Source organism: Notothenia coriiceps, unplaced genomic scaffold, assembly GCF_000735185.1.
Source record: "Notothenia coriiceps isolate Sejong01 unplaced genomic scaffold, NC01 NC01_scaffold00036513, whole genome shotgun sequence".
Lineage (NCBI taxonomy): Eukaryota > Metazoa > Chordata > Actinopteri > Perciformes > Nototheniidae > Notothenia > Notothenia coriiceps.
The window spans coordinates 65,162-90,196 of NW_011369214.1; the positions used below are offsets into that span (position 1 = coordinate 65,162).

General features: G+C 43.0%; 1 protein-coding gene and 2 long non-coding RNA genes across 3 annotated transcripts in view; 1 reads left to right on the forward strand and 2 right to left on the reverse strand.

Moving 5' to 3' along the window:
• LOC104963922 (sodium- and chloride-dependent GABA transporter ine) overlaps window positions 1-19,669 on the reverse strand; it is a 24,524-nt gene extending 4,855 nt beyond the window's left edge. The window contains exons 1-7 of the mRNA XM_010792608.1: window positions 19,483-19,669; window positions 18,131-18,265; window positions 17,848-18,052; window positions 16,398-16,530; window positions 16,185-16,319; window positions 8,326-8,429; window positions 7,658-7,782 (exon numbers count right to left, since the gene is read on the reverse strand). Of these exons, the coding sequence (XP_010790910.1) occupies window positions 7,658-7,782; window positions 8,326-8,429; window positions 16,185-16,319; window positions 16,398-16,530; window positions 17,848-18,052; window positions 18,131-18,265; window positions 19,483-19,609 (964 nt within the window). The 5' untranslated portion in view covers window positions 19,610-19,669. The remainder of the gene's footprint in view (window positions 1-7,657; window positions 7,783-8,325; window positions 8,430-16,184; window positions 16,320-16,397; window positions 16,531-17,847; window positions 18,053-18,130; window positions 18,266-19,482) is intronic.
• Window positions 19,670-22,999: 3,330 nt separating this feature from the next.
• On the forward strand, window positions 23,000-23,682 carry LOC104963924 (uncharacterized). Its single transcript, XR_800361.1, has 3 exons — window positions 23,000-23,077; window positions 23,446-23,485; window positions 23,592-23,682. It is a non-coding gene; the product is annotated as an uncharacterized lncRNA (long non-coding RNA).
• Window positions 23,683-24,113: 431 nt separating this feature from the next.
• Window positions 24,114-25,033, reverse strand: LOC104963925 (uncharacterized). Its single transcript, XR_800362.1, has 3 exons — window positions 24,993-25,033; window positions 24,266-24,299; window positions 24,114-24,173 (listed from the first exon to the last, which is right to left on the reverse strand). It is a non-coding gene; the product is annotated as an uncharacterized lncRNA (long non-coding RNA).
• Between the last annotated feature and the right edge of the window lie 2 nt (window positions 25,034-25,035).

Genomic DNA, 25,035 nt, shown 5'->3' on the forward strand with positions numbered 1-25,035 from the left:
ACAAAAATCGACCATTTCTAAAATATTTTTGGCCCATCTTCAAGCTTGGCTAACGGAAACCCTGGACAGGACATAGAGTTGGCAGGACCCCCGGCAGAACAGTAGTCGGCGGGACCCCCAACGGCACAGGGCATTGAGTAGGGACTTGAGTAGGGACTTGAGCAGGGACTAGAGAAGGGACTTGAGTAGGGACTGGAGAGCGGACTTGAGATGGGACTTGAGAGGGAACTTGAGAGGGAACTTGAGAGGGAACTCGAGAGGTGATTCGAGAGGGGACTCGAGAGGGGACTCGAGAAGAGACTCGAGAGGGGACCTGAGAAGGAACTCGAGAGGGGACTCGAGAGGAGACTCGAGAGGTGACTCGAGAGGGGACTCGAGAGGGAACTCGAGAGGTGACTCGAAAGGGAACTCGAGAGGAGACTCGAGAGGGGACTCGAGAGGGAACGAGACTCCGTTGACCTCCAAAAGCCAGACGAGTACCCGAGAACGGATCCTGACTCGAGAAGAGACTCGAGAGGAGACTTAAGAATGAACTCGAGAGGGGACTCGAGAGGAGACTTGAGAGAGGACTTGAGTCGGTCGGTACGCCGACAGGACACGGGGAGCTGGTGTCGAAAGGACACGAGGAGCTGGCGTCGGCCGGTACGGCGACAGGACACGGGGAGCTGGCGTTGGCCGGAGAGCCAACCGGAGATGAGGTGCTGGAGTCGGCCGGTACGCCGACAGGACACGGGGAGCTGGCGTCGGCCAGAGAGCCAGTACTGGATCCGAAACTGGAGTCAGAAACATGGCAGCAGGGGCCGAAACTGGGGCCGGAACCATGGCTGCTGGGGCCAGAACTGGGGCTGGAACCATGGCTGCTGGGGCCAGAACTGGGGCCTGGACCATGGCTGTGTGAGCCGGTTCTGGAGCCGGAACCATGGCTGTGGAAACCGGAACTGAAGCCTGGATCATGGCTTTGAGGAACGGTTCTGGAGCCGGAAACATGGCTGTAAGGTCCGGTTCTGAAGCAGGGATCATGGCTGCTGGGGCCGGCACTGGAGCCGGAACCATGGCTGCTGGGACCGGTACCTGAGTGCGGGCTGGCTTCCTGACCTTGCGTTTTTTAGAGGTCTTTTGGAGGCTCCGTGGACCTCCAAACGCCAGGCGGGATCCCGAAAAAGGGTCAGAAAATAGAGACTGGCACTTAGGGCTACGTGAGAAAACTCTGAACTGTTCAGGCAACAAGCTCCACAACCATGGCATGTTGGCCACCTCCATTTGTGCCTTTTTAAGGACAGCCTCTTTGTCCCTTCTAGACGAGGATATGCTCCACTCAACATGAAGACATCGAAGGGAATAATCCAGAGAGAGAAAATCAAAATCAAAATCATAATCCGCTGGGTCCATAATTGGTCGGTTCATTCTGTTAAGATCTCTGTAAGATCGCGGAAAAGGTAGGACCCAAATGCAGACTACAAAAACGGAAAAAGGTTTAGAAACAAAAAGCAAGCTTTATAAGCTGATAACAAAACATGGCATGAATCAAAACGGTAGCTCAGGAAAATAATAACACAATAACTGACCATGAAAAACATGGAGGAAGACCGGAGCGAAAAACATAAAACATGACGTGAAGGGAGGACAAACAAACAATGACCCGACAGGGGAACACAGGAAAAGACAAGACTAAATATAGGGAGGGGAAATCAAGGAACAAGAAACAGCTGGGTAAAGGAGGGAGAAACACAAGGGCAACAGGTGAACACAATCAGCCAATTAGACACACCATGGAAACTAGCGACAGGGAGGAAAACACAGGGTGAAGGACCAGAAAAGAAACAAGGAGGAAAACATGAAACAGGGAGAACAGAACAGCAAAATAAACCCAAACCTAGACATACAAAACTAAAAACGTGACATAACCTAAGAATCGTGACATGGCACTCGGGTAGAATACAACAGTTTATGTCCTGGTACAGACCTGCAATTAACGTCCATCTTTTATTAACACAGATCTTTGCCCCAATCTTAAAATGTTTTGTTTTTCAGAACCATCTTTATAGCCGTTATTCGAAACAGTTCTTAAAAAGTCGGTTTTTAAAAATAATTGGCAGGTGATTGTAACTATCTGTCAATCAAACTCTGAAAGAAGCCAGATTGCGAGAAAACCAAGTTCTGTGGTTCTTTCATCTTCTTTCAGAGAATAAAAAAAAGGAAATTTGAAACCTTTTTCTTTCTGGGTCTCAACAACATGCTAATGCTATACAATACATTCCGTTGAACGGGAGTTTCTTTATAACTGAAACAAAGTGTCACATTATATCTCGCTCCGCTTACCAAGGGTGAAAAACATGCAAAAGGCATGGCTGCTGCTAGCTTAATTGGAACGAGCTAAAAATAGTACACACATGTGCCGCACATAAGATGGAGGAGCCCATATGTTTGTATGAACATTTATACAAACAACACCGTTTTAAAGAGTACATGACAATAATGTTGTACGTTAAACTATGCTAATTTACATGTACATCAGGGAGTTCTGTGGCACGAGAGAGATCTGGTGCTTGCTATTTTGCCTTATATTAGTCATACACATTCCGGAGATCACAGCGTCACACCCCAAACCTACGTCCGCCGTATAAGCAATAGTAAAAAAAATAGCAGTCAGTTACACAGGTATCATAGTGCGCAAATGCTTTATAATAATTTGCAGGCAGATTACAACAATGTCATTGAATTAACGTGGAATGTATCTGGGCTTTTTTCAGAATTGTCCAACAGTCGAATGGCCTTTGTTGTCACCATGCTGCCGCTTATTCTTTTGGTCTCGAAGAAGTTGAAGAATATATCATTAAATCGTGGAGACTCAAATTCCAGATCTAGGAAACTGGTCCTTAAGAGTAAAGGGTTGTTTGCTCGCCATAATCAAGCCGAATGCCTTGTCAAATGTCTCTGGCATTGACAGACGGGATTGTAACTATGGGCCAAGAAAAGTCTCATAATACACACATGCACACAGAAGGCTTCACACTTGTATTTCATGATCCGCAAAAGGATTCACACTTGCATTTCCGGATCCACACTTGTGTTTTTCAATGCACACACAAATGTGTTCCGTTTCATATACATGTAAATAAAATCCAAACACAGAAAAAAGTTTTACATATGTATTTTTGATCCACACATTTGTTATCCGTTTAAATCTAGAGTCTCCTCTTTCCAACAGTGTATACAACTCAAAATGTGTCTTTGGGTTAATGCGACACATATGTAAATGTTTTTGCTGTGTTTGGATTTTATTTAAATGTATATGAAACGGAACACATTTGTGTGTGCATTGAAAAACACAAGTGTGGATTCTTTTGCGGATCATGAAATACAAGTGTGAATCCTTCTGTGTGCATGTGTGTATTATGAGACTGTTCTGGGCCCATATGAAACTCCTTCGTACTTGGCAGAAGAAGGAACAAAAAGGCATCATGAGTCAGAGATATGTGTGCCTCGTTTAACCAAATTCTACTGTTGGTGCCAGTACATGTCTTCCTTAAAATTCTAAAAAAAATGCTAAAATCTATACCTCCATTTTTATCCATTTCTACCAATAGCTTTTACTCAATATTTCAACACTTTTGTGATTGCGGGAGTGTGCTATCAATAGGAAATGTTTCTGATCCAAGGCTCTGAATCTGATCCTTGTCTCAGATTTGTTATAAACCTAAAACTATGACGGCGAGGATTTGTTCTCTGCTTTAATGTCTCCGTCTGGTTCTTCACTTCACTCACACACACAAATATGAGCATACAGAACACACACACAGCTTGTTGGATTTAACAGCCTTTTACAAACTGGTACCTGGAGCTTCACATTCAAATACGTTTGACTTGAGTTAATTGTGTTTTTGTCTCTGAGTGTCTTAGTGTGCGTACCACGGTGTGTGTCTGAGTCAGGGGGATAACTAAAAAGCTGTACTATCCCTTGTGAGCTGGACATACCTGCCTTATTTACATTGCTCAGTCTTTGCCTCAATTCTCACCTTTGATGTAAATTAGGAGAGCGGTTCAAGCCAGGTACCGTACCGGCCAACTGCTCATTCAGACAGCTGAAGGCTAGAGTCTGAGGAAATCCTCACAACACATTTATTATTAAAATGAATGTTTACATCTATATGAATCACATATCAAACCATGGGATACTGCAGTTTTTGCTGGGTGTAAGCAGGGGCAAAGTGCTATTTTCACAAGTGGGGGGGGACCTAACACCCTCTCGGGGGGTCCAGGGGCATGCTCCCCCGGGAAGAGTTTTTTTTAAATATTGAAGTTATCTGGTGCACTTTCAGAGCAAAATGAAGAGATCTAGGGATACATCTCTCTACACCGATATGAAACAGAACTGTAAACAGATTTACTCTTTCTTTATGGATATTTTACAAATCACTCCCCTTTTAAACTGTATTCTTGTTTTACTGTCATATAGTATTTCATAACTGTTTTTCATTTATTCTCTTATTCAACTCCTCCCTCTGCTCAAAAGTCAGGCCTGCATCACGGCAACCAGACACATCAACACTGTCCCTTCTAGGATCCACAGTATACATTTTACTTTCAAACAGCCCCAAATCCGTCGGATTCACTTTAACAATGCCTTTGATATTTTCCTTCATCCTTTTATCACCCACCTCCAAGGTAAAATGTTCGGCAATATGGACCAACTGCTCACGTGAAAGACGAAGGTGCTCTCAAAAACTCCTCCACACTATTCCTCAGGACCACACTAACTTCCCTACACAGTGAAACTATTACGCGACAACACACTGCGCGGCGCGCTACTTACACAGTCTTGACGCCACCGCGGTCCGTCCCTCTATCTGCCTCACAGGAAACTAGCTAAACTCCCCCCTGGTCTTCAGGTGTTAATTGTCCCGGGTATTTACGAACTAAAACCCACAAGCCCGGCGAGGCACCCAGCATCTAGCCACTCCACCCGCAGCCTTGGACGTGCTCCCGAGCCAATAGCTCCAACCACATTCGCACCACACTAAGCCCCCCTTACGACCTCCCAAAGGGAGACCGTACTGCAACCGACCAGGGACAGAAACCAACAGTAACTAAAGTGACTGTGCTTGTACTCGCTGCCATAAATAAATTCTCCTTGAACCTTGAACCTTGAAAGCATACTTAAAGAGCAAAAGGTAAAAATACTTGTTCTTCACAACAGCCCAAGTCTTTTTCTTTCTTTTTTATTATTAATATATTGCTAGGTAGCTTTTGAATTTGACCAAGGAACCAAAACGTTTATTTTAACTCATAATTTTACACAATACAGTATTTGCTGATTATATTTTGTTTATCATTGTTTATATTTTGTATGTACACTGAACAAAAATATAAATGCAACACTTTTGTTTTTGTTCCCATTTTTCATGAGATGAACTCAAAGATCTAAAACATTTTCTACTTATAAAAAATGACCATTTCTCTTAAATATTGTTCACAAATCTGAAAAAATCTGTGATAGTGAGCACTTCTCCTTTGCCGAGATAATCCATCCCACCTCACAGGTGTGGCATATCAAGATGCTGATTAGGCAGCATGATTATTGCACAGGTGTGCCTTAGGCTGGCCACAATAAAAGGCCACTCTGAAACGTGCATATTTGCTTTATTGGGGGGGTCTGGGGGGGTCCGAAAACCAGTCAGTATCTGGTGTTAGGGTTAGNTCAAATCGTTTTTCATTTTCAGATCTTTTTTGTTCGCTTTCAGATCTTTTTTTTCCGCTTTCAGACTTTTGACCCTGATATTGCTTCGGGGGCTTACCAAAGAGTAGTTTGGCACCCTGAGTGACAGCCCTCCCTCTGTCATGATGCCTTCATGGATGTTAGGTAGCGCAAGAAATACAACTACACACTTTCTATACACAATACTCCCGTGATTGGTGGTAAACAAAACTGATACCAGCATTAAAGTTCCGTTAAGCGAGCTGTTGAGCATCGTAGTTGGCAACAATCAAGGTATAAGAGCAATAAACTGTTCTAGAATCTGAAATCACGTATCCGCAATCAAGCGTTGTCCTTCCGCACTTCTACGTAGCTCCATGAACGCAGCATATTGGCTTGGTTTTTGCGATCAGAATCAGAATATCTTTATTAGTCCCACAGGGGATACATTTGCATTGTTACAGCAGACAAGAGCCAAAGACGGCTTAATGTTACCTAAAGCATACACACAACAAGTATTAAAGATTAAAATAAGAAATGATATAGGCCCATATTTTTAAAGTTACACATTTTACATAATACACAACCTGTGACAGTTCTGCGGATTTAGCAGCCAGGTATATATTGCACAATTTTTAACGGCATATATATATTGCACATACTGCAAATATTGCACATAGTTGGTATTTATCAACAAGAGGTGTTATAGTCTGTGTTGTTTTGTGCGGGGTCTACTAGGAGCTGTGCTGGTTGTATGTGACCGCTGCAGGAAGGAAGGACCTGCGGTATCTCTCCGTGAGACAGCGGGGGATGGCGTCAGGTCCACCAGAATAACCTGCTGGCTCGTTGCGGATACGTAATTTCACATTCTAACACAGTTTATTTGTACTTGATTGTTGCCAACTACGATGCTCAACAGCTCGCTTAACGGAACTTTGACGCTGGTCTCAGTTTTCTAACATCCATGAAGGCAACATGGCAGAGGGAGGCCTGTCACTCAGGATGCCAAACTACTCTTTGGTAAGCCCCGCCCCCCAAGCAATATCAGGGCCAAAAGTTTGAAAGCGAAAAAAAAAGATCTGAAAGCGAAAGCGTCACGTGAAGCGACGTCCGTTTGTGATGACGCCGCACAGCTGTTCGTCTGACAGCAGCTCTGTCCCCGTTATTTTCACAAACACCCCTGCCACACATTTACTGACACAAACATTTGTATCATCTGTTGTAGACCCCAATAAATCAAATCAAATAAGAACTCATTCTCAAAAAAGACATCGTGAGGTATTTATTTTCGGTACAGTTTATGTTGACAACGTTAGAGAGAGCGGCACACTTGTTAGCCTGTTCCATTCTTCTTCGTTTTCCGAAGCCGTGGCTTGGAAGCATACTTGCTTCGTTTCTGAAGGAAGTGACTTGGAAGTAAGCGACTACCAAGCCAGCATCCTCGAGATTGAGAAACGGCCTATTTGTCTTTTTAAATTGAACAATTATTTCACAATGCATAAACTGTAAATTCTCCTTATATATCACTTTTCCTTTTCTTGTTTTTTGATTAACAGTTTGTTTATTGTTTGTGAAACAGCAATAAAGCATGACAAGCTGATCATTAATTTCAGTTGTCCATTCATCAAGCGTTTAATTAGCTATATGAATCATATGTCATCCAATTGTATTTCTGCTCATCAACTTTCTCATAAAAAATGACACGAAATAATCTACCATGAAGCATTGCTTTGCAAGGACACTGATTAATAACCCTTCAAACACTCACAAGTGCACATTTGTATTTACCTTCTTCTATCTTTCTTTCCTTTGATTAAAATCAATCATGTATGCGATTAATTGTCAAACTCATATTACTATAGAAGAAGAGATGGCACTCTCTGAACCAAAATGAAAATCAAATCAATCTCCCTAGAGCTGAAGAAATTAGTTACATTTATTTAAACATTTTGGTTTTCTTACCATCCACAGCCAGATCGCTGATAGGGATGCCCTGAAGATGAGACATGTATCCAAAAGCAGAGAAAATGACAAAACCTGCCAGGAGGCTGGTGAGGGAGTTGATGATGGCTATAGTCAGGGTGTCCCTGTGGGGAGAGAAGATGTTTTAATATCACATTCAGACTGCCAAGTGATCATTGTGGGGGAAACTTCTGTGTAGCAATGCAGGAGGAGTCACCGACTCAAAAGGAGACACGGGGAGAGCTGGAGCTTTGATGGCAAACACTGATGGGTTTATTTGGAGCTTCGGCCGGAGAATTCACAAAACAAGTCAAAGAGTCAGAGGTTCTGACTTCACAGTAGAGTTGCCACGTCAATTCTGAAGAGCCTCTCTCTCGATAGACCTTTTAACTAGTTCCGAGAAGGTAATCAACATATTTGGGGAGATAGACTAAACAACTGGGAACACTGAATGTGCTTATGGCCTCGAAGATTTCACACCTTGGAGTCCACAAACCCCAAGAAGGAAGTGCTCCAGTGTACCCACAACAATAAACCATTTGTGACTACAAACGTCAGTTGGTCATAAATGTCAAAGTGCAAATGGTGGATATCTAGGAGAATTATTCCCTAACAATCATTATTGTCAGTGCTGAAGGAAGGGGTCAATTTGTATGTTGGCTTGTTACTTTAGAACATTGTTGTTGAAGGAGTTGTAGCTGGACATGGCCAAGAGGGAGCCGAAACCAATCCCGATGGAGTTAAAGATCTGTGCTGCTGCGTTCACCCACACCTGCAACACAGAGAGATGAGCATCCAACCCACGGATCACTGCCAGTACAAATGATCCACACCCACAGTTGGATTATGTGATATTTCAGAGGCCTGAATCTTCAGGGCCCCTCCTGGTATTAACTTACAGGATGTCACTCTAAGAGACACATAGCTACCGACTAATAAGAGACTAAAAACAAAGAAATAAACCAATGACAAAGACATTGAAATTTGAATAAAATTGGGCAGTACAACATGTCAACAAAGAGGCACAAAAAGAACCACAAAGAGACACAAACTCACCACAAATAAATATAAGTTGACTTTACAGAGACACAAAGACGACAGAGAACAAAACAATATTAAGAGATTTAAAGAACTGCTAAGTGGCGCAAAGAGACCACAAAGAGACACACAATGACAAGAAAAAGAGGCATCAGGAACACAGACCATCACAGCATGACCACAAAGAGGAAAACTGAGGTTACCTACTGTAACCCCAGTTTCTATGAGTAAATGGTAATCCCCCTGCGCACCCGCGCAGCACTGAAACACTTGTAGTCCACGCCCACCCACAAGGTGGGCCCCACCCTCGGGCCTCCTTCCGGTATAAATAGGAATGAGGCCCAGCAATCTGCTCCCATACAAAATAATTTTTCTTCAGCTATTCGTAGAGCCAGTGGGGCCCAGCGCTTAGAGGGCTGCGCCATTTACTCATAGAAGCTGGGGTTACAGTAGGGAACCTCAGTTCTATTTCGTATATGGCTTCGCCCTCTAAGGCTATCGCTATTGGGTTAAGGGCGAAGCATGATGTAGTCTGCGCCCCACTGGGTCCGCCCGGTACTAGAAGCACAGACACACCTGCTGAATAACACCCCATGCCTGTTGTGCCATGCGTAATGGCGCATCACCGTCCCTGGAACATAGCAAAACATGCCTATCTTCCCTGACGGGGAAGGCTGGGAACAATACATACCGGCCGCTGTGAGAAAGTAGAGACGAAGGTCCCACCTTGCCCAGCGATCATAGAGGGGGAACAGCAGCTCTCTGCCTGTCAGACAGGTAGGAGAGCGCCCAGCTGGATCCCTGACGTCACTCACTCTGACCAGGCACCCCGTACAAAGTGTGTCAGAGGAAAAAGGAACATCCCTCCTATAAGAGGGAAAAAGGGCCGCTCTCCGCGTGCCGAGAGGCAGGAGAGAAGCGCACAGCTGGCTCCCTGACGTCACTCACTCCGACAGGACACCCAGTACAGGGTGCGTCAGAGAGGAATGGGAGACATCCCTTAAATACAATTGAATAAATGAACAGGGGGAAGACCAAGATGCAGCAGTGCAAATATCTTCCACTCCACATTCCTCCGTGCAAAGCCGTGGAGGAGGAAATTCCTCTGGTGGAGTGCGCATTGATGTTCTCCGGGGGCTCCACCCCAGAGGAGACATGCCTGTGACACAGCCTCACACAACCTGTGTGACAGCCGCTGTGCAGACAGAGGTTGCCCGATCGAGCGCTCTCTATAGTGCAAAAACAGGCGCTGAGAATGGCGCAAGGCAGCCGTGCGCGCCACATAGCAAGACAGCGCGCGCACAGGACAGAGGAGATTTAGAAAAATAGCGGGGGTAAAAACCGCGCAAGACACTGTTCCTGGGATGACAGGAGTGTTTCTTGTATCCCATGGAACTGCTAGGGGGAGAGGCTTCTCTGTGAAGTGCCGTAATGGTCTTCATGGTGACGAGCCACGCCACCGCCGCCGCCAGGTGTGGTATTGATGGTCTGCTGGCGTCAGGGCGACGTTGCGAATATGAAATTTAGGTGCCGAGCTTCTGAATATAGAAAGAAACAGCGGGATGAAAATTAACTTTGGGAACGCTCGTCCATTTCACCTTGAAGAGACCAATCGATTAAGTTTAGAATTTGCGTGACATGAAACATAAGTACATGAAAAGCAGGTACATAAAAAAGAAAATTAAAAAAAATATGAAAAAGAAATTCTGACAAACTTTACGGAACAGAGTTCAGGAGTAAAAACATTTCGTGTGAACTTAAGCGAACACACTTTCCACGATATCATTTTTTGAACGGAACGAATTAGAGCTATAAACAGCTGTTCTAGGATTACGCAATATTACTTCTGATAGACCTCCACGAAAATATCTTTACACGCGATACTGACTTGTTGGACCTCGTGAGCATCTAACTGCTGGCAAAACGCAAATTAGCGATGTGCATGGATGTAGTGTCTATCGTTCGTATGGCCGAGAGCATGTTCTATGTAGATGCGGCAGCAGTGGCTGGACTTGACATGGCGCGCATTGTCGACAATGTCTTTCATAAGCTCATCGTGTGATGTCTACCAACTGAGTACACCGATCGTACGGTGCGGCGGAATGACGAGTCTTGTCAGGTCGTGCAGCGAGTGACCCTTAGGGGCTGTTATCTTATCCTACTCAGGTATACGAATCTGTCTGCGTCCGGTCGGCACTTCCGTCTAAAACTCTGTCCCTAACGTGTTCTAGCTGCCTTCACATTCTGACTCGATAGTCGTACATGAGGGAGCGAGGCGAGGCGCGCGATGTCATGTCCACATACCGTGCTGCGAGTAGTTGACAATGGCATGCGACTCTTGTCGGATGCCAATGTCGCTCGTCGACGAGCGCGAGTCTCACGCTGGAAGGATATCGGCCCACTATCTCCTTGTGTCACGACAATGACAGACGCATGTCTTTCCGCGAGTGCCGCTCCGTGGACGATAGTGGAGACGTGGTCTTGTGTTGCTCGTATGTTGAGAGATTGTGGTGCCATCTTATGGTGATTTTTTGGTCGTGTGTGGGTTAACTCTGAATTGTAGTGCCGTCGACGTACTATGATCCCTAATATTGTAATTAACGTACGGAGTGCTCGCACACCCTGGCCATGTGTGATTCTGCTAGTATGGTGATAGCTCGCGACAATTATTACGGCAGTCTGTGCTTTTGTATGAGGTTAGAGGGGACTCGCACATGTCGTGGAGTACTACTCTCGGTCCTCACTTTGCCGTCGCCAGCTCTGAGGGACCCACCGAGCAACGGTACTGCTGTGTCTTGTAGAGCTCCGTACACCGGCGGGCGAGAATGCTCACAAGAAGTCGTTCACCGTCGCCGCACAGACTACTGTCTACCTACTCCCGTCCGACTAGTCGTCTCCTATGCAGGACGGTCAAGCGAGAGGGAGGGGGGGGGGGTAGGTCACCTGATCGTCATGTTGTTGAGGACAGCGAGGGTCTTCGATACAGAACGCCGGGGTTAGGCTCGACGACCCTGAGGCACCTTTCTCCTAGTAAAGGTCCCAAGGAGTTCCTCCTTTAGCCCAAAAGTGAGAGGCACATAAAAAGATTAGGGTTTTTGTCTGACCCCCTTACTCTGTAGGAGCTAGACAGTCATAAGGTGTACGACCTGCTAGTTTGTCCACGACTTACACACAGTGGTCCTGCTACGCCAAGTGGAAGTGGACTTCCTGACGTATCGAAGCGTGGCATGAGGGTCAGTAGGGCTTTGTGTCCTTAGAAGCAGCAAAGGTAAGTCCCCTATAGTCTGGTCTGTTAGCGAACGGCAACCTATAAAGGACCGAGAGGAGCGTAAACACATCTCTTCCGACCTCCGTGATGTGTCGCCTCCCTACTCTCACGACCAAAGAGACCTGCTGACGATAAACGACAGCGGAGCCGAGGTCCTCCTTCGAGCGGAAAATCTGCTGCCATGGAGAGCATGACCGTAGACAGGTTTCCGGACCGCAAGTGATTATTATAACTTCTTCTCCGACAGGAGAGTGGAGAGTCTGTTTAGCAAATAGACCTCACCTCAATTTGAGTCGTCGTACTCTTCGCCGCTGAGAGCGGTTCGCTCCCCTTCTTGACTGTCGAGAGGAGGCCACCAGTGTTGGGTGTGTCGGGAGAGGCACTGCGGTCGACGTGTACGGCAACACGGAGCGACAGTGCACTACTAGGGAACCCGAGAAGAGTTGTCCCGATCTGCAGGCTAAGTCGACGCGCCTTAGCGGAAGCGAACAACATATGATGGGAGCGTCGTAAGGATGACAGGTCTATACGGTGTATGTGTGCAGTGCGTTATTGGTAGGGCGTCGTTGGCATTATTGTCCGAGGCACACCTGCCAGTCGTGACGTGGTGTGGAGATGAGTAGGGGACCCGCACATGCGTGGAGTACTGCTCTCCTCTGCCTCACTTTCCGTCACGCACACTGTTGGAGGGAGCGTCGGGAAAACGGAGGTGCCCCCGTNCCGGGGGCCTGCTCCCCTGGCAAGATTTATTTTTTAAATATTAAAGTTAAATGCATCAAGCTGGTGCACTTTGAGAGCAAAATGAAGAGATCTATGGATACCTCTCTCAACACCCATTTGAAACAGAACTGTAAACAGATTTACTTTTTCTTTATGGATATTTTACAAATCACTCCCCTTTTTTTTTTGTGGCATATATAGTATTTCAGATCTGTTTTTCATTTATTCTCTTATTTTTTTATAACTATAATGATCATATAGACGTGTGTCACGGAAATAATTGTTTACATTAATCGTGACCAAAACGCTTGAGACTCGGCCACTTGCTCGCTAGCACCAGAAGCTAACAATCTCTCTCTCTCTCTCTCTCTCTCTCTCTCTCTCTCTCTCGTGCACGCACACAAAATGGCTCGTTCCACACACACACAGAGCCGAGCTTGAAAGAAACACGGAATCCCTTTTTAAAAAAAATAAATAAATCTTTCCTCCTGGTCTCTCGCACCCCCCACTTTGACAAACACTGGGTTACACAGTAGAGTTTAATTTGAGTTCTATAGATGTATTGCTCTTGCAGCAAGGCAAATCCTATTTTGAAAAACGCAGTAGTCAGAAAATAACATCCAGTCTCCCGGTGTTTTCAAACTCCCAGGGTTATATTTGTCGCGCATTTCTCCCGATTTGTGACAAAATTAGATTTACTCAGGACTCGGACTTTAATACAGCTACACCATTGTTCGGTTTCCATGGCAGCGCGTCTCGTTAGTAGCACGCGCAACTGAAAGTATGAGAGGGTGAGGAAGATAGACAACTCGACCCTCTGTTCACTCCTTTCCTTACAACTACAATAAGCATGTTAATGTTAATCTAATACAGCTCTGGCGATCCACTAGCACCCCCCCCTCCCCCCCCGGGCGGTGGTTTTTAAATCCTCCCGATTTCTGAGGTCTCAAGGTTGGCAAGTATGACTGTGACATGTCTCCATGCTTTAATCTTCAAAAAGCTTTTTATTTTCTCGTACTGCCTGTGCTGCAGCACCTCTTTTCACCCTCTGTCTGAAACTAGAGCCAAGTCTTCTCTGCTGTGGTTCGTCAACCGCTTAGAGATGTCGTGTCCCTAGCTAATCACGTACAATGTGTTGGAGCGCTAGCCAATAGGAGTGAGCGTGTAGTAAACTATGTAACAGATATAAAGGGGTTTTAGGTCTTTGTTGACCATTTACATGCACAAAAGCCTTTATACCACGCTTTAGGAAAGGGAAAACCCCACAAAGAAGAAAAAGGGCCTCTCGAACAGGTTTACTCCACATTAGTCTTTTTCTTCAGTTAGACAGCCAACTATTAATATATACCGATATACGTACAGTACATAGACTATTTTGTGTTGTGCATATATAATTATATCAAACTAGGCATGAACATTGAATGACTTATCTACACACTCCTCTTAAATTGATGTGTTATTCATTGGTAGTGAACCAAAGAGAATGTTGAATTCCATTTGCATGTAGATGGTGCTCGAGAAGTCATCTCAGTATATAGAAGTGTCAGGCACCAACAGCCTCTGAACTCAGGGTTGGTGCGGCCTGTATATAAATGAAGGATTAATTCAGGTCATCTGTCCTAGGCATTACACAAGTGTCATTTCTAACTTTCTTTTGAGCTGTTTGTTGTTTGTATTAAAGCCAAATGTACGGGTGTGATTGAGTATCAAGCAGGTGCATATATTTGGAGCATGTTCTGCATGTTAAGATCTCTGTAAGATTAGGGAAAAGGTAGGACCCAAATGCAGACTACAAAAACGGAAAAAGGTTTAGAAAAAAAAGCGAGCTTTATTTAAAATCTGCTCACAAAACATGGCATGAATCAAAATGGTAGCTCAGGAAAACAATAACACAAAAACTGAACGTGAAAAAGATGGAGGAAGACCGGAGAGAAAAACATGAAAACGTGACGTGAAGGGAGGACAAACAAACAATGAACCGACCGGGCAACACAGGAATAGGTAATCAAGGAACAAGAAACAGCTGGGTAAAGGAGGGAGAAACACAAGGGCAACAGATGAACACAATCAGACGATTAGACACACCAGGGAAACTAACGACAGGGAGGAACACACAGGGAGAAGGACCAGACAAGAAACAAGGAGAAAAACATGAAACAGGGAGAACAGAACAGCAAAATAAACCCAAACCTAGACAAACAAAACAAGGTTGGGCCAGAAGGCGGCGACTGGATAGCTCCAGAGGACGACGTACGCCGCAATGGGACCCCTCCAGTATCAGCTGGATCGCCGGAGCACTGGGATCGAAAGCAGGAGCTGGTGGAACCCTTGGCGGGACAGGCGTAGACGGAAACTTGGACGGAACATGGGCTGGTGTCAGTGGGACCCCGGATGGAGCAAGAGCTGGTGTTGACGGGACCTCCAACATGACAGGAAATGGTGTTGGCAGGAAATCCGGCGGAACAGGTGTCGGCAGAAACCCCAACAGGACAGTATATGGTGTTGGCAGGAAACCCGGCGGAGCAAGTGTCGGCGGGACCCCCAACAGGACAGGATATGGTGTTGGCAGGAAACCCGGCGGGGCACGTGTCGGCGGAACACCCAACAGGACAGTATCTGGTGTTGGCAGGAAATCCGGCGGAGCAGGTGTCGGCGGGACCACCAACAGGACAGGATCAGGTGTTGGCAGGAAATCCGGCGGAGCAAGTGTCGGCAGGACCTCCAACAGGACAGGATCAGGTGTTGGCAGGAAATCCGGNCCAATCGTCCTCGTCGGCCGCAGCAGCTAGAGCGTCCGCTCTTCGCTTCCTGTCGGCTGATGGGAGACGGGCACAATGTGAGCAAGCGACCTGCTGGCTGAGAGCCGCGTCCGCATGCTCTGGCCCCAGGCAGGATTCGCACATTGCATGCTGGTCATAGCTCATGATATATCCTGAGCCACATGAGGGACAATTTCGGACGCAGTTGTTGCTCATGATGTTTAATGGTTCTGTGCTTCAGTAACTGCCGAGGTTTGCTGAAGAAAAGAGGGAGCAGATTGCCGGGCCTCCTTCCTATTTATACCGGAAGGAGGCCCGAGGGCGGGGCCCACCTTGCGGGTGGGCGTGGACTACAAGCTTTTCAGTGCTGCGCGGGTGCGCAGGGGGATTACCCAATAGCGATAGCCTTAGAGGGCGAAGCCATATACGAAATAGAACAACTATTACATAGAGACACAAAACAACTACAAACACTCACAAAATGAGTTGAAAATTACACATTAAAACTACAAAGGTAGATTACCTTGTAACACAAAATGTCAACTACAATTGCAGAGACACAAAAACATAATGGTGTAAAAAATTGTAAGGTCTGTGTGTCTTGCTCCTATTGGGCCTTTTGCTTGACTGTGTCCAGGTGCACATTATCAACACTAATTCAAATACTAGTATGCACCTCCTGTTTCAAACAGAATAGGTGGCTATTGGAATGTCGTCTTCTTCTCTGTTTCTTCTTTCTTACTTCTACTGACAGGAGCATGTTCCAGTCCGGCACAATGAAGAAGGTTATTCCATCCAATGCTCCAGGAAGCTGCACATTATTTATCAGCAGTGCAATCAGGATAATATACGGGAACAGAGCCGTAAAGTACACCACCTGCAAACAGAGATAAAACAATGGTTGTTCTGCACCGTCTGTTTGTTTCTTCTTAAATCCATCTCTCTTTTATCTCACTTTGCCTGTTGATTTGACCCCCTTAAAGATGCAGAAGTATATGATGATCCAAGCCAGAAGGAGAATGAGGAAAAGCTCCCACCGAATCAGTCCTGCTTCATCTACTCCACCAGTCTGCTGCAGCATCTTGTATCTTCAGAGAAGTCAAATAAAAGAAAAGAAGTAGAAATGAGTATTGTATATTATATTCTATGTTATTCCTTACATTATACCACACATTACCAAGTCATTTTTGGAGCAATTTCAATCAAATGGACAATGGGCAGGGAAGCCTTAGCGTATGGTGTCCCACAGGGTTCCATTCTGGGGATTTTCATGTTTCTGATCCAGACTGGTTTCTGTTTCATAATCACCTGATCATTGGTCATTTTATCAGCCAAATACTTTGTCCCCATTCTACCATAGTATCTACCATAACATCCAACCTTATATTTGGTGCCCAGTAACTTCTCTACAGCAGGTGGATGCAAATGGTTTTGTGATTAGATTGTTTATGATTTGTTATTTAAGGGTCGGACATGTCGATCAGTCGGTCAAATTGTTATTTGCATAGATTAAAACGTGGTACCATAAATATGATTATGTAACATTTTCAGATTTGAAGGCTATACGATCTCATAACATCTCAATCTGTTGACCTTTATGCTTAAACTCACAAAGAAATTATGTAATGCATATCTCATCCCATGTTCATACTCACAATGTGGTACACTTTTAAATCAAAGGTTGCCAAAACTGATTTTGGAAACGTTATACATTTGGCATGTCATTCTTGTCACTTCAAGAGTAACTGATGTGCTTTTTTAACAAGAGCTGCCCCAACTTCTCTTAACTTTGACAGAATAACACTTTGCCAAGCAACCACTGTGCAGTTGTGATGTTTCTTGGCTCACATGTTGCTCATAATATTTAAACCAAAACTGACATGCCGTTGCCACGTGTCCCCTAACTGTAGTTTAAAAAAGTTAACCAATATGTGAGGTTTAGCCCCACTGTCTAAACTGCCACGTATCCTAAATGTAAAAGGTGGCTGTGTTGTGATGTGTGGGATGTGTATCTTTTTTAATCTTAAATATAAAATGATATTGGAAAACTAATCCCAAATACATCCACAGCATGTCAAAATAAAACATAAAAAACAGGATATAGGATAAGATTTGATCTTAAACGAAGATAATCTATCATAAACATCAACATTTAGGTTGCCTAATGAGGTTCAAGGTTAAGAATTGCATACTTCCTTAAGGTAATATGTTTGGCAAACTCTTATCACACTTCAACTGTTATTCCTCGTATTACTCAAATGAATTTCATATAGATAGATATAATCAACAAAGTTAGTGTTGTGCGATCACCCAGTCTTGTGTCAAACTACAGGGATTTTGTAATCTTGCTGTGATATAATGATTCTGAGCACCAGCGCTGGTTTTTCCCACACAGTGAAGCATACTTGAAGAACTCCTGGCTGGCTGTGGAGGAGTAGCTGCTGTTGGTGAAATGACTGGTGCAGTTCTGTGTGTTCCAGGTGTTGTTGCAGTTCTGCCAGGGCAGTGGTGACTGGAAGGAGCTGAAGAGATAATACAGGGCCCAGGTGATGACCAGGTTGTAGTAGGTACACATGATGAAGGAGATGGCCACTGATGCTATGCCCACTCCTAAGGACAGAACAAAAATAATGTCAGCTTTTATTTTATTTTATTTGGCTGGAAAAATGCTTTAATGGTGCAGAGTACCTTTTAACAGTGGGCAGACATTAGCCAGAGCATGGACAGGCCCTCTCCTCGTGTACTGACCCACAATCAGCTCCATGTAGAGCAGAGGGACCCCCAACACCACCAGCATGAGCAGGTATGGCACCAGAAAGGCACCTGCCAGGAAGATATGTCAAGTACACTTTCACAGCAACTAATATTGAACTATTATGAAAGTCATCATTCACTGCAGTTTTTTAATCCTTTCGTCTAGTGTTTTTGTAAATCAATGTCCCTTCCAACTGACTGCACATGGATCATTTCAGATTACAGTGGGTTGTTTTGTATTCAACTAGATTAATGGATGTCTTTTTAAATACTGTACTTGGCCATAGAGGCAGCACAAATAAGGTTGAATACATAAAAACAAACATAACACAATCAAAAAACAAAGAACAAATCAAAGACTTAAAAAAACTTTTTCAACAGTTAAAACATAGGCCACGTGTGCTTGGTTTAAAATAATTCAGTCCTTTTAAATTAGCACAATGAGAGAATATATAGCAACTGATTCCATGTGGAGGGAGCAGCATATTTGAAAACATTTTTCCCAGTTCAGGACAGACTTCTGGGACAGTTACTAGGAATGAGTCCTGGGAGCAGAGACAACATACCCATACTTTTGAATATTTACTTTAATAAGATGTAGTTCCATAATTAAGAGGGAAGCCCATGCACAACAACAGTCCATGGGTGGTTCACAGATAATTGAACATATCCGATCATAAACGAAGCATTGGAAGGCCTATGAGATTTGTATTAAATAACAGAGTAAATCTCAGTGTACAAGGGTGGAAGTCTCCTTTTTGAATGAAGACAAACACAATAATTATTTCTAAAGTAGAAACCCAGTTTCAACTTCAGTTTCACCATTTTCTGAATGTAAGGCTTAAATTAAAGAGAATCATTAATTATACATCATCTCCTCTGCAAACTAATCTTAAATCACATATGGTGAATTGCACACTAGTAAAGCTATGTGTAGCTCACAAAGAGCCTGATTTGTAAACATGCAGATACTGTATATCAAGGTGTTATCAGCATATTAGTGGCAATTTGCCTTGAATACATATGATCATGACTGTTGTATGGGCTTGTAGCCCATATTCCTACATGAAATACACACTGAGATAAGTTCAGAACAATTTCAACAATATTCAACAAAATCAGCATCAAGACACATGATTAAAAACGCTCTAACTAAACAGTTTGTTAACTAAGAGAACAACCTTTGACACCAGTTCTCAATATGTTTGTAAAACACTGTGTTAGTAGAGAGGGTGGTCTGGTTTCATAACTCAGTTTGAAGATGAAAGGTCAGGCTTGTGTCTTACCTCCTCCACTCCTGTAGCAGAGATATGGGAACCTCCACACGTTGCCCAGACCCACAGCACAGCCGATGCCGGCCAGGGTGAACTCTATCTGCCTGCTCCATGTCGGTCTGATGGGCTGCTGCTCCATGTCTGCTCTCTGTGTCACCTTTGTCGATCATCTGGGCCCAAGCTCCATGAAAATGTCGTCTGTGATTTAAGTGACTCAGAGTGATATAACCTTCCTTTTTATTAACCATAATGATTAGCTTAGCAGAAATCATGCAGCAGCTCCGAGGCTCACAGAGAGGGTGTAGGTCTTACTTAAGTGGTGTCATAAACTCATCCGATGTGTGTGGGAATAATTATTGACACTTATATTTTGAAAGTTGATTGTTTACATTCTTTACACCTATTTGGTAGCAAGACATGTCTGTACTATTTACTCTTTCGAAGAACAAATACATATTTTTTAATAGAGTGAACTCTCCAAGCTGGATAAGAAAAAGCAACCTTTTTTAGACAAAACTGAACTACTGAATCACATAAAAATATATCCTTTCGTTTTGCAATGTACTGTATATTATTACATTGTATTGATTCCACATGCTCTGCCTCTGGAACACCAAAGTATTTACATCAATGAGAAATCTGAAGCTCCCCAATAAAGACAAAAGAAGACATGTTATTTATGACTAGAAGCTATGTTACATATAACACACACTGTATGCGCAACAAGTGTTCTGTAACCCAAACCTCAGCAGGGCTCATCAATGTCAAACAAATCACATTCCTTTAACTATTACCTTTAAGATAAGCTGAGATATGGCTGAGGGCTCTTTAAATAAGTAACCACTGAGGAAACACAAAAAGCAGCAGCTTTCAAATTAGCTTTCATAAAATCAGCCTTTGGCTCTGCAATGAGGCTCACATTACAGTTGGCTATTTATTGGTTTCCTGTATCCCATATCACTAATAATGAGGGATAAATTATTCATTGTGCATGTGGACATTTGAGAGAAAACTAAACATCTCTTTTTGCATTTGGGGGAAATAAAAATGATTAGGTGAAATAATGATATCACAATCTATCCATCCATACGGCATTTAACGTGTTCTGCGTGTACAGTGCACATTTTTAATAATTGTTGCTGTTTTTTTATACTTTCTTACTATTCCTACCTATTTCATTTTGAAATCCTTAATGTAAAACTTTTTTTTGCACTTTTACTTCTACTTATGTCTTTCTGAAACGTCTTTATATACAGCAAGCTGTTGTGACTCGACAGATATGTTAGGTTTAGTTATGTTTTTACTCTAGTTTTAAGTTTGGATCTTGTCACTTCCTGTTTTTATTTTGAAAGTAATCTTTCCTCTCATTCCAGATCCCACATTTCCTGCCTTTGTGTGTTTCCCACCCTTGAGATTGCTTGGCCCTGCCCTGATAGTTTTCACCTGTGCCCATCCCCCTCACCTATATATAGCCCTGGTGTTTCTTTGTTCCTTTGTCAGTTCGTTATGTTTCATGTCGTGAGAACCTGGGCCTTTTTGACTCCTGATACCTACCTTGAGATTTAGACCTTTTGCCAATGAGTTTTTTTGTTGCTATACAACTTAGCTTTGGCTATTTAACTGCTTTCTATTTTTTGAAAGTACGATTTAGTTTTTATTATTAAAGAACATTCTATTTTTGGACAACTGTCTTCGAGTCCTGCTTTTGGGTCGTGCGTCCTGTGTCTCGGTTCATAACAGTGGTCTGTAGATGTTTAGGAAAAGAGCTCGAGAGGAGCATTTCAACTGAAGGGCCACATATTCAAAAGAAGCCAAGTTTGAATACATGGTCTGCTTGCANACTGTCATTTGACATTACGCTCTCGTTGAGTTCCTATAGCGGGCCCTCTGTGAATCTACAGAGGGACCAACAAGCTTTCCCGTCTTCACAGTAGGCTTGTTCGAGACAAGCGAGACCTGCGCAGGTGGTTTTTACCCCCGGCTGCTGATGAAGCTCTCCAATTGGCTCGGCAAATGTTTGTTGTTGTTTTGTGTCAGTTTTTCGTCGCCCCCTCCATTAACATTTTTCATCATTGTTCCACAATGTTTACCATCGTGAAATTAATATCCATTTATTTTATACTATACTTGCACTGCTTACCGTTTTCATACTTTATATATCTTAGCATATTCATACACACTGTTCATACTGCTCACAGGCTGCTGTGTCTATTCATACCCCTCACTGTTTATTCATCATTCAATTCATTCTATATTTTATTCTGTAGATTGTGTACATTACTTTTCACTTTACTGCTTGTTGCACTCCTGGTTAGAAGCTAAACTGCATTTCGTTGTCTCAGTACCTGTAATATGTGCAATAAAAATAGAGTTGAATCTAATCTTGAGCAGCAACAAATGTATTTACTTAGTACATATCTGACACTAACGATTAAACACATGTGTGCATTCTTTATAAATGCAAACCGAGTCAAGCCGACTCCCTCACCTATATATAGCCCTGGTGTTTCTTTGTTCCTTTGTCAGTTCGTTATGTTTCATGTCGTGGGAACCTGGGCCTTTTTTGACTCCTGATACCTACCTTGAGATTTAGACCTTTTGCCAAATGAGTTTTTGTGTTGCTGTACAACTTGGCTTTGGCTATTTAACTCCTTTACTATTTTTTGAAAGTGCGATTTAGTTTTTGTTATTAAAGAACATTCTATTTTTGGACAACTGTCTTCGAGTCCTGCTTTTGGGTCCTGCGTCCTGTGTCTCGGTTCATAACAGGGAGCAGACATTTGTGCAGGGAAAGTTTATAGAATTAAATCAAATTACATACCTGGCCACAAAATGACAAGAGGTAACAAACACTCCAACCGGCTTCACATGACAAAGATTGTATAAAGTGAAATAAGTATATCATTTCCTGGCAGGAACTTTGTTTTTGAAGCGAGTGTCAGGTTCTCGAATAACAGTAACATAGCACAATACAGAGAACAAAAAAGTAAGATGAACCCAACCTGAGTTTCTCCCTAAATAAGACACAAAGCAGGTGTACTTGCTTGGATCCTGCAATATCTGCTTGGATTTACGTGTGAAGCCCGAGTTGCCAACTTTGGGTACCTGGCTGGAGTGAGATTTTGATATCATGGGTTTAATTACACATATGCACTAAATGACTGCTATCGTGTCAGTAGCAGGACCTTAGCATATATATGAAAAAACGATCGTCGGTTCATCTTGTTTTTGGCGTGAGAATAGTTTGGGCAGCGTGAGAGCGTGAGATTGAGAGTGAAAGCGTGTGTCACACACAAGATGCGTGAGAGTTGGCAACCCTGGTGAAACAGGTCCAGTGTGTACAGTATAGGAGGTTTAAAGTGACTACAGAAGAATGGTAGAGTTGAACACCTTATATCCTATTATTATTTTCTCATTCTATCCCCCTATCATTTTAGAATTATTGTGCAAGGCGTATCTCGTTCAGTTTTTTTGCCTTCTTGTTCTGAAAGAAAAAAACTGCTGATTCCAGTGGGGGGGGGGGGGGGGGTATTTACTCCCCCAGCTGTATTTAAGGAGAGAGGAGAGCACTTCATGAACCAAACTGTTCCAATGAGAGATCTTGCTGGTGAGTCTGTTTTTGTTGTTGCTGAGAAATTTAACATGGAACTATTTATTTTCATTTTAAGAATTTACTTCACTTTTTTTTAACTATTGATTTTTAAATAATGTGATTTTTGTTGAATGTATGCTTAGATTATAAATGTATTTAGTGTAAATGCTGCAATGCATTGATATGATTTTTTGTATAGCTTTCAACCTTTACACACATTTTCGGCGCTAGTTAAAAGCTGCTTTCTAGTTCAAAGCTGTTTTCTTGTTAAAACTGAAATAAAATAGAAAGTTCATCTCACATTCTTATGATTTCAAGCAACTCCACTTATTTTGATAATGATCATGTTGATTTAAATTCCTAATTTCAAACTTCCCTTACAGTTTGAAAGGTCCCTGATCCTCTGCAACCATGATCAAATTGGTAATGTTTGATTTTGGATTATATTTCCTTTCATTCTATGTAGATTTACAAGTTCTGCATATAAAGTATGTCATAATAAATTTACATTTTGTACTTTCTCCGATAGTTAAGTGTTGCCATTGTTGCCGCATTGTTCTTGGGTAGGTTAATTATAAATATTACATGATCATATTTGTATTTCACCCGGAATATACAAAAGTCACAGTTTGTAACATTTTTCTCTTTACCTTTACCAGAAAAGCCACCAGAAGACTGTCGGTAAAGAATTACTTCTTCTGGTGGCTTTTCTGGTAAAGGTAAAGAGAAAAATGTTACAAACTGTGACTTTTGTATATTCCGGGTGAAATACAANAACCAAACATGCCCTGCATGTTGTCGTGAGAGAAAAAGTGCAGAAGGAAACATCCATTGAAACTCAGTGTGCTGCTCTGTGATGCTAGTTCAAGCAGATACTTGGCATCTCATCTTGGGTGCAAGTTCATCAATGTTTGGGGTCAGGCTCTGAGCTGAGGAGACCCTCAGGATTGAGTGAAGGTGTGCGTTTGCCGCTTGTTAGCAGACCCTTCACGCGATGGCAGAGCGAACAGGTACAGGCAGGGCCCATAGTGATAGTTAACAAATGACTTACCTGGCTTCACCACTGGACCTCCTGGAAGTACGAATGGACCGGGACACAACTGGTGGCTTTCTGGTAAAGGTTAAGAGAAAAATGTTACAAACTGTGACTTTGTACATTTCGGGTGAAATACAAATATGATGTCATTTTTATAATTAACCTACCCAAGAACAATGCGGCAACAATGGCAACACTTAACTATCGGAGAAAATACAAAATGTAAAGTTTATTATTGTACATGGGAAGAACACTGAAATGATCTCATCTTGTCTCTCAAATGCTTTGGACAAGGTTCAATGAACAACATTTGCTTACAGTTAAACGTAAAAAAAACAATATGCATGATGTTCAATAAACGAACAGTCATAATCGAAGGATCGAATGTGTTTTTAAACGGATCAGAAATATAACTAGTCCCCCACTTCAAGTAGAGTCATACTGGGCTCGAACTTGACTTTTAAGAAACATATTAAGAAAGTATCCAATAGTTGAATTCAACTTGCACAATTTTAAACAAATTAGACCTTTCTTAACTGTCAATGCTTTAAAGTCATACCTCCAATGTATGATTCTATCCCACATTGAATACTGTTTGACAAACTGCTCGTTTGCTTGTGCCACAAACCTGAAACCCATAGAACAGCTGTTCAAGAGAGCTATCAAGGTGTTTGACAGAAAGCCACATCCATACCACCACTGTACCATCCTTGCTCAAAGCAAAAATCCGGCATGTTTACGTTTTAAAGCATTATTTGTTTTAAATGTCCATCAATATGCATTGCCCCTCTCAAATAAACAATTAAACGAAAGAAAAAAAATGACATACTGTATATGCAGAACTTGTAAATCTACATAGAATGAAAGGAAATATAATCCAAAATCAAACATTACCAATTTGATCATGGTTGCAGAGGATCAGGGACCTTTCAAACTG